Source organism: Oryctolagus cuniculus, chromosome 4 (assembly GCF_051225735.1).
Source record: "Oryctolagus cuniculus isolate XC-2025 breed Fujian yellow rabbit chromosome 4, ASM5122573v1, whole genome shotgun sequence".
Lineage (NCBI taxonomy): Eukaryota > Metazoa > Chordata > Mammalia > Lagomorpha > Leporidae > Oryctolagus > Oryctolagus cuniculus.
Genome location: NC_142870.1, coordinates 129533173 through 129542786, shown reverse-complemented (window position 1 = coordinate 129542786; position 9614 = coordinate 129533173). Strand labels below are relative to the sequence as shown.

The 9614-nt window shown below is 35.7% G+C and overlaps 1 protein-coding gene across 1 annotated transcript in view; it reads left to right on the top strand.

The window, feature by feature from the left end:
- The first annotated feature begins 2808 nt into the window (after nucleotides 1-2808).
- LOC103350418 (arylacetamide deacetylase-like 2) overlaps nucleotides 2809-9614 on the top strand; it is a 29352-nt gene continuing 22546 nt past the window's right edge. Inside the window, exons 1-2 of the mRNA XM_017346847.4 lie at nucleotides 2809-2946; nucleotides 7508-7730. Of these exons, the coding sequence (XP_017202336.3) occupies nucleotides 2809-2946; nucleotides 7508-7730 (361 nt within the window). The remainder of the gene's footprint in view (nucleotides 2947-7507; nucleotides 7731-9614) is intronic.

Below are 9614 nucleotides of genomic sequence, written 5' to 3'. Positions count from 1 at the left end.
AGCCCCAAACCCAAGGCCTGAAAAAGATGCATGTCTATTTTGATTATTACATATTTTTTGGTATTGTCAGGTAGAGTACACTGAGGAATATTTAGACTGGCATATCAAACGATTAAGTTTATTAACTTGCAGTTCCCAGGAAAAGAACAACACAAGTTTCAAGGCCAGTGGGAAAGGAGGAGCTAGGAAGAACTCTTGACCACTGATGAAAATGAGGAGAAAGAGGTAGACACCTGTGGGCTGAAGCTTTTATTGGGGTCTAGAACATTACTTAGGTGAGACAAAGCACTTGGATCATCATCCAGTGCTCTCCTGGGCACATTAGCAGGGAGCTGGATCAGAAATGCAGTAGATGGCACTTGAACCAGTGGCCATATGTGATACTGGCATCCCTGGTTATGTCTTAACCTGCTGCACAACAATATCAGTCCCAGATAGTGAGATCTGAAGTCCTACACTCTAAACTTTCTCCATGTTTTTCTTCAAAAAAATTTTAAATTTATTTTTATTTATTTGTTTGAAACACACACACACACACATACACAGAGAGAGAGAGAGAGAGATCTTTAATCAGGATTTGTTATTTTAAGGGAAAAAATGCACAGGAACTTAGGAGTCACTTTTTTGGGTTCACTGGATATAAAACAAAAGTATCACAATTAAGTGATTCAGGGTATGGGGATTTACATACATAGATCACAGAAATAGTAACTGGTTGGAGACCATCTCTGTTATGTAGATTAGTGGTGACAAGCCAGAGATGGTGCAAGAAAATGGATGCTGAAGCTGTGCTATGGTTTGGACTTTGAATTTCTCCAACAGCCCATTCACATGTTAAAGGTGTGGTCTCCAGATTAGTGCTATCCATGGGTAGTGTGGAACTTTTAGGAGATGACGCCTAGTCTGAGGTCCTTAGATTATTGTGGCATGCATGTGCATGGTTGTTCTCTCAGAAGCTTGTTTGATTTGAGCTTGGCGCCACCAAGTCTTTCTATCCCTAGCTCAAGATGAGACAACTTGTTCCATCCAATGCATGTTCCCTGCATGTTGTTTTCTGCCACAAACCAATGGCACTGACTGATCTTGGATTTGAACTTCCAAAACTTTGAGCCAAATACTTTTTCTCTTTATAAAATTAGTTGCCACGAGCAATTAATTGTCATAATGAAAAGCTAATATAAGCAGTATTAATATGAGTTGCAGTTATCAAAACATCCTAACTCAGAGAGTGTAAATTCATCTTTCCTCTACACTTCATTGCAGCTGGGCCCTCTGTGGATTCAATAGTGCTCATCCACATCCATAAGGATAATCTTCTTTACTCAGTCTACAAGCTCAAGTGCTAATCTCTCCTGGAAACACTCTTACAGACGTACTCAGTTTTCTAGCCATCTGGTCATCCTTTAGCCCAGTCAAGTTGCCACATAAATTTAGGATAACACTATGTAATCCTCTTGAAAAATACAGTGTGGTTTTGAAACATTGTAACTTAACTTACTGTAAACTTCTAGCTTGGTGAATGATGAAACTTGCGTATGTGCCCTATCTGTTGTGCCAAAACCAAGCTCATCACATGCACAGCTTGTTAACATGGTCAATAATAATACTGGCATGAGCTTGGCTTTTGACTAATATCAAGTATGGTTCTGTCAAATTTTGTTTACATCTTTTCAGATGAATGGTTAAAAGCAATATGATACAAAGCTTGAATAATCTATGATTATTTTAAAATTTACTGTGTACAAGTGAAATAAGCATCTTTTCATTTGATTATTGTTTATAGCCGTGGCCTATATTTTTGCTGAACTACGGGTTTTTAACTGGTTGAATTCTTTATTTATTAGAGCAATAAGCCTTTGATTATAATGTAAATTAAACATGTATTATCTGAAAATTTAAAAGGAAAGAAAAGAAATAAAGAAGAAAAAAGAAAAGGAAAGAAAGAGGGAAGAAGGGAGGGAGGGAGAAAATAGAGGGAAGAAGAGAAGAAGAGGAGTATAATTAGAATTGTACACATGAACTCTATTAACTCCATTCTCTTTATATTAATTCCAAATTTGTTTAAACTTAAAAAAATTAAAGATTTATTTATTTATTTGAAAGACAGAGTTAAAGAGAGGCAAAGGCAGAGAGTGAGAGAGAGAGAGAGAGAGAGGTCTTCCATTTGTTGGTTCACTCCCCAGTTGGCCACAATGGCCGGGCCAGAGCTGTGCTGATCCGAAGCCAGGAGTTTCTCCCTGGTCTCACATGTAGGTGCAGAGGCCCAAGGACTTGGGCCATCTTCTACTGCTTTCCCAGGCCAATGCAGAGAGCTGGATCCGAAGTGGAGCAGTTGGAATTTGAATTGGCGCTATATGGGATGCCAGCGCTGCAGGTAGCAGCTTTACCTGCTATGCCACAGTGCTGCCCCCCCCCAAATTTCTACAAAATATTGTAACTAATCATAAAATTTTACTTCATGGGTTAATCAGTGCTTTCATTTAGTCTCTGATTTAAGACTCAACAAAAATTATTTTGTGCTGATTATGGTATTGCAAGGTGAAGAAACATGGTAGGAGGCTCTCACTGCATGCAGTAATACCTGCATGACCTGTTGAATGACAACATCTGTTTTACAAAGTCTGTCTATCTGAAAAACTAGTTAATACTGATGTTGCAATGCTTGAATTGAAAATTATCTCCACGTCGTGAAGATGATGATATTTCCTGACAGGGCCTCTGGTCTATGTTTGGTTTGCTGCTTATTATTCAGTGTATATAGAAAACAAATAATCTCAGCACTGTGAAAAAGCTGGAAAAAGGATTATTATGGGGTTGAAAACTCTCTGTTTGGGGATGTTTTGTGTTATCTTTGTCTCTCATATTTATACACCCCTACCGGCCAACATTGAAGAAAGCTGGAAAGTAATGGTCTTGGATACAATTGCTAAAACTTGTACATTCATGGTAAGATAAACACTTTTTTTTTTCCTGGAGATTGAGATACTTGATTAACCAAAAATCAATGTTTTTGACTTTAACAGTATTAATATTATCATTTTTGAAGAATCATTTGTTGTTCATTTTTCTAAACTAAGTTAATCAAATATCATAAATGAATAAAATTTGCTGAATGTGTATAAAAGACAGTGAGAAAAACTTTCTTGTTTTCAAGAAGTTTATGTATAAATGTAAGGTCTCCATATATTGTAATATTCATTAAAGAATGATATTGTTGAAGGGAAAAGCTTTAAGGCTTATTTGATAGCTTGACTTTGACTTGAATTTTCAGTGTCAATCTAAATAATCATCACATATTATGTAGATAATTGTTAAGGATGTTTACACCTGTTTGATGTTAATTTAGGTCTTTTACTATTTCAATGGCTTCCATTGTCCATTTTTAACACTATGTTGCTTAATTTTAGAGATTAATTTACTTTGAATATGTACAGAGAATTATGACTTCATCAAAAGTAACTCCCCTGTAGTTAGAAACTAACATTCTTGAACTCTTCAACTGTATATACATATATATCTCTATATATCCCTCTCTCTATATATATACATGTGCATATAACCCCCCCCCATTCCCCATTATGCTGTAGTTCTTTTTATTAATTTATAGAGGAGAAGAAGGAGATACAAGAAAGTACATGAAAGTGGAAAATAACAAGTATAATGGGAAGCCAGGACTGCTGTATTGAAAAACTCATACTCTTTCTACCAAACCAGTTTGTTCCCACAAAGAGTCTTTGATGACAGTAACAAGAGGCTAAAAGAAGGCAATAATAACAATAGATGCAGAAAAAGAGAGAGGAAACTGCGTTGTAAGAGGGAGAAGCTCTCTCACAATACTTTGAATGAGAAGCACTAGTTCTGTGAAACTACAGCCAACTCTGACTGATGTCTGCCAAGTCTACATCAAAGGCATTAGGGGAAGGGGTTTAGCTTCATGAAATCCTTTTATTTTTCTAGTCACTTCCAAATTGTCACTTTTTTCCATAACAGTGTCTCTCACTAATGCTCTTATTCCTCGATTTAATGTCAGTGAAAGAATATGTAAGTAAACAAATATTAGGTCCACAGAAAACTGCTATGTTATGTTCCTTGATTATTCATATGTATTTAAAACTCAGAGGGAATGATATTGACAATATCATCCAAATAACAACATTATCAAAACATCCAACTCTAAAACTCTACCTTCACTTTCTTTGCTTCAAATAATCTTATCCTTGTCTAGCTGTAATATAATTGTACACTTCATGTATTTGATATTTTATATAGATTAGTTTTTACTTTTAAAGAGATAATAAGAAAAAACACAAAATATTTAAAGATTATTTTAGTAAATTTAAAAGCCTTTGATTGTTCTAGGGAAACAATTTTGTAATTGTCAGGACTAATTTTTCTGACTTGAGTAGTTATGCCAGTACAAATAATAAATTTTTTACATATGACAGGGAAATGAAAATGAGAGTTCCTGGTAAAGTGTCTCGAAAAATACAGGCATTGCTATGAAGTCAGTCATATGTTGTATTGGAAAGCAGAGCTGGTGAAAGAAATTATGTCTAACCATGGGAATTTTACTTAACACTTCATTGTCAATTTTTTACTTATTAAATGGAGACATTAATAATAAATACCGTACAGGATTCATCTGAGAATGAAAGACCATATATGCTAGGAGTGCCTAAAAGAGCACAAACGAGTCTCTAAGCAGTTTTTATTTAATTTTAAAATAAAGTCTTAAATATCTACTTAAAAATGAAAATGCTAGAAATGAGAAACAAGGCATTTGCCAAAAATCTATGTTTTAAATGTCAATTCACCATAAGAAAAATTAAGTAAATTAAATTAGTTACCAAAAATTTGCTGTAAAGATAGTCTGCTTAATTATACTCAATTAGTATAATAATATTCAAGAATTTTCATTAGTGGAGAGTACTTAAAATTTTGAATACTTAGCATGTACCAGACAGTCCTCTCTGTCTAATGAAACTACTAATTTAAACTACATTGCAGCCCACTGAGGGATTTATTATTAGTAATAAAATTAATATTAATATTATCACTGCATAGATAAGGAAAGTGAGGTACGGAGAGAATTCACTAGTATGTGGTAATAAGGGGCTGGTCTAGGAACGTGGGTATAGGTTTGTCTTTCGCCTTCACTGACTGTAACAGTTTATCCATGTTTCTTACCATGAAAGTTTATTGATTAAATGTTCTGCAATATCATGTAAATACCTCAAATTCTTTCCAATAATTATAATGATAAAGGATATTTAACATTATGGACCATGCACGGTTTTTGTTTTGAGTGAACTGCCCAAGAATCTTAGACAAAAGTCCTAGGAAACCTGGTCAGAAATATGAGCTTTCTTCAAATATAGGATTTGTGACAGACACAGGCAAAAGGGATTGATATATCTGGAGTTTTTTTAAATTTATTTATTTTACTTGAAAGTAATATTAAAAAAAGTCAGAGTTCTATCAGCTAGTATTTGCAGACACTATTCTTGTTTATGTGATCCCTTTGGTTCTTAGTCCTATCATTATGATCAATTGTGAACAGAAATTGATCACTGGGACTAGTGAGATGGCATTGGTACATGCCACCTTGATGGGATTGAATTAGAATCCCCTGGTATCTTTCTAACTCTACCGATTGAGGTAAGGGGGGAGAGAATGATCCAGCATGGGAAGTGAGATACACAGCAGACCCGTAGAATGGCAGATGTCCTAGACAGCACTCTGGCCTCAGAATCAGCCCTTAAGGCATGCGGATCTGGCTGAAAAGCCCATGAGAGTATTTCAGGCATGGAAAGCCAATACACTCTGGGGGGAAAAAAAAAAAAACCTAAATGAAAGATCTCCATGAGTGAGATCCCAGTGGAAAGAATGGGTCATCAAAGAAGGAGGTATCTTTCTCTGAAGGGAGGAGAGAACTTCCATTTTGACCATGGCCTTGTCTAAAAATTATCAGAGTCAGTGAACTCAGGGGGCTTCCATAGCCTTGGCAGCTCATGACAAGAGCCTAGGGTAATTACTGATGCCATAAACAAGAGTGTCAATTTGTTAAGTCAGCAACAGGAGTCACTGTGCATTTACTCCTCATGTAGGATCTTTGTCCTTAGTGTGCTATACATTGAGATTTAATGCTATAACTAGTACTCAAACAGTATTTTTCACTTTATGTTTCTGTGTGGGAGCAAACTGTTGAAATCTTTACTTAATGTATGCTAAACTGGTCTTCTGTATATAAAGAGAATTGAAAATGAATCTTGATGTGAATGGAAGGGGAGAGGGAGTGGGTAAGGGGAGGGTTGCGGGTGGGAGGGACGTTATGTGGGGGGAGCCATTTTAATCCATAAGCCGTACTTTGGAAATTTATATTCATTAAATAAAAGTTTAAAAAAAAAAGTCAGAGTTACACAGAGAGGAGAAAAAGAGAGAGAGAGAGAGAGAGAGAGAAAGAGAGAGAGGTTTTACATCTGATGGTTCACTCCCCAGCTGGCCGCAATGGCCGGAGCTGCGCTGATCCAAAGCCAGGAGCCAGGAGCTTCCTCCGGGTCTTACATGTGGGTTCAGGGGCCCAAGGACTTGGGCCATCTTCCACTGCTTTCCCAGGCCACAGCAGAGAGCTGGACAAGAAGTAGAGCATCCGGGTTTCGAACCAGCACCCATATGGGATGCCGGCATTTCAGGCCAGGGCATTAACCCGCTCTGTCACAGCGCCAGCACCATATTTGCAGTTTAAAATCAGGAAACTTGGATCATTAATAGTGTGTTCACATGATGATACTTAAAATTTGGGGTTAAGTAAAATGAACTATAAAACATAACAGCATGCCTACAAAAAGAATTATAATACTTGGATATTTTTCAATAGAATTGTTTAATGAAGAAACAATCAGTAGTCAGAAACATCTAGAAAAGATGATTTTTGATAAAGTATTTTTAAATTTACTTTTTATTTGAGAGGGAGAGTGTGAGGGAGGGGGGAAGGTAGGGAGTGAGGGGGTGAGAGAGAGAGAGAGGGATAGATCCCTGTTGCTGGTGCATTGCCCAAGTGTCTGTAATGGCTAGGCAGAGGCTGGGAGCCAGGCACTTAATCCAGACCTCTTGAATGGTGGCAGGGACTCACTCAGCTGCTGGAGCCATCATCTCTGCTTCCCAGGTTGAGTATTAACAGGAAGCTGCAATCTGAGCAGAACTGGGAGTTGCACTCAGGCACTTTTGACATGGGATGTCAGATCTCTTCACCACTAGTCCAAACCTCTGTCCCTAAGACGGTTTTTGAGTTAGATAATTTTTAATCTAAAATAAATAAATAAATATTTAAAATTTTCAAAGGAATCAAGGTTATATAATAAGAACTTCAGAGATTTATTTGCAAATAAGGTTTATAAACATTGTATTTCTTCATGTATGTGTTTCTTCTGTTTACTTCCTTTTTTGCTTTCTCTTTATTTTAATGTTATGTAAAGATCCACGTGTTCAATTTTGTTTGTTTTTACAGGCCATATGTTTTGAAAATATAGGTATCATGAGATATGAAGAGTTTATTTCCATGATATTCCATCTGGATTATACTGAACCACAGTCAGATGAGTACGTCACAGTGACTGATACTACATTTGTTGACATCCCAGTACGTCTGTACGTGCCGAAGAGAAAGTCAGAAACCCCAAGACGAGCTGTAATCTATATTCATGGTGGTGCTTTCTGTTTTGGAAGCTTCAGTAAGTTCATTATATAAGGAAAAAGTATAACTCATTGTGTTTTTGATACAGGAAACATTTTATATAAATATACATGCTTAAACATGCATACACTATGTTCATGTGGACACATTTAAATATGATTATAAATATTATAATTCTAAGGGAAACATAATCATGCACATAAATATAATTTGCCAGTATCATGAAGATTTTGAATATACTTTTGTTTTGTTCAGCATTTTATTCTGTGCTTTCATATTGAATAAACATGCTCATATATCAAAGGAAAATAAGGCATGAACAAGTCAGTTACTAAAACATTTTTCTTTTTAATCATAATATATTGATAAATAGGGGCACTGAAGTGATACAGATGTTTTAAAAATCAAATCAGAAATATATTAGTTACTACAAAGGGAATTTTGCATTTACTAATAACAATAATATTAATGGTGGCTGTTTAGAATGCTGTGGCTCGTCTTGAATCTAAGAGGAAAAAACAAAGTAGAGTATCACAATAATAGACCCTTCCCGTGAAGTATAGGGTGTCTGCTTGCCTCCAGTGATGATTCTACAAGACTATGTTGCAAAATAAAAAAAAAAATCAATAAAATTATCCTTATTAAAACTTTGGAGAATTCAGTCATATAGTGATGCTTGCATATAGGCCACTGTTTTATCTAAGAAAATAATAAAATTAAACAAATAAATGGAATTGATGAAGGTCAACAAATAATAAATGAAACTGAATTGAAGTCACTCTGTATTTCTCTAAGTCTCATTTAGTTAAAAATTGCTTGATAATCTCATAAAGATATGGGTACTATAGCAAGCTGTACTTAATCAAATATTAGTGTAGAATAGATTAATGTACAAAATGCCAACTTGGTTAGGCTGCAATTCTGGCTTTCTAGTTTTCTCCTACCCAGTTTTCTAACAGCTAACATGAAAAACAAATATAATCAGTTATAGAGCACATTTATGTCCCTTGCTTGGTTTGGTTTGTACAGTCCTGAAACAAATTAGAATCATGTTACACTTGCCAGACTATTTTATCAGTTACCACTCAAAGTTCACAGAATAGGAAGGTAGAAAGCAATACAAGAACAATTACCAGGCAAAGGGAGAATGCCAGGAGGAAATAGGGATGCTACTCTATCTCACATATATTTTATTTTTTAGAGTCCTCAAAGCAAAAAAACAAAGTAAAACAAAACAAGCAAACCCAAATAACAAGAAAATGTAAAAGTAGATAGATTCTAAGACTGAAATAAGAAATTCAGCTCTTTGTTACAAAAAGACTTTCTACTACATGAAGAGCATCTTAAAACACCCTTACAATGAGCTATTAATTTTTATGATAATCCTCATAAGTACAGGCTAACAGATTGACACAAAGACATGTAGTTAGTGAAAGCAGTTCTAGGCGTAGATAATGTGATGCAGTAAAGATAAAGACCCTCTTTGGGACATGCACTTGAAAGGTGAATTTTATAATATCTAGAGAAGTGTGTGTTCTGCTGTGTTCTGTATATCTTGAGGAAATCCTCATTAAAAGAGTTTTCCTTTTGAACAACTCTGAAGGAAACCGAGAAAGTGAATTCTATAGCACATACTGTGACAAGGAAGGGGAGATCAGTCATCTCCAGCCTGTAAGGGCTAACGCCCAAAGACAGAGATTCACGAATTTTAGAGGCTCAGAAACAGCTGGTAGGGTGAGTTATGCAGATCAAGAATTTTTGATTCAGTAAATCAATGGCGGAGCCAGAGAATTTGCATTTCAAATTAATTTCCAGTTGTTGCTGGTCGTAGCACCGCTGTGTAACTGATGTCTTGCTGTGTTTGGCTCAGCAATCCTGCTGGTTATTGCTCTCTTTATTCTACCCTCACCTATAGTTTAAA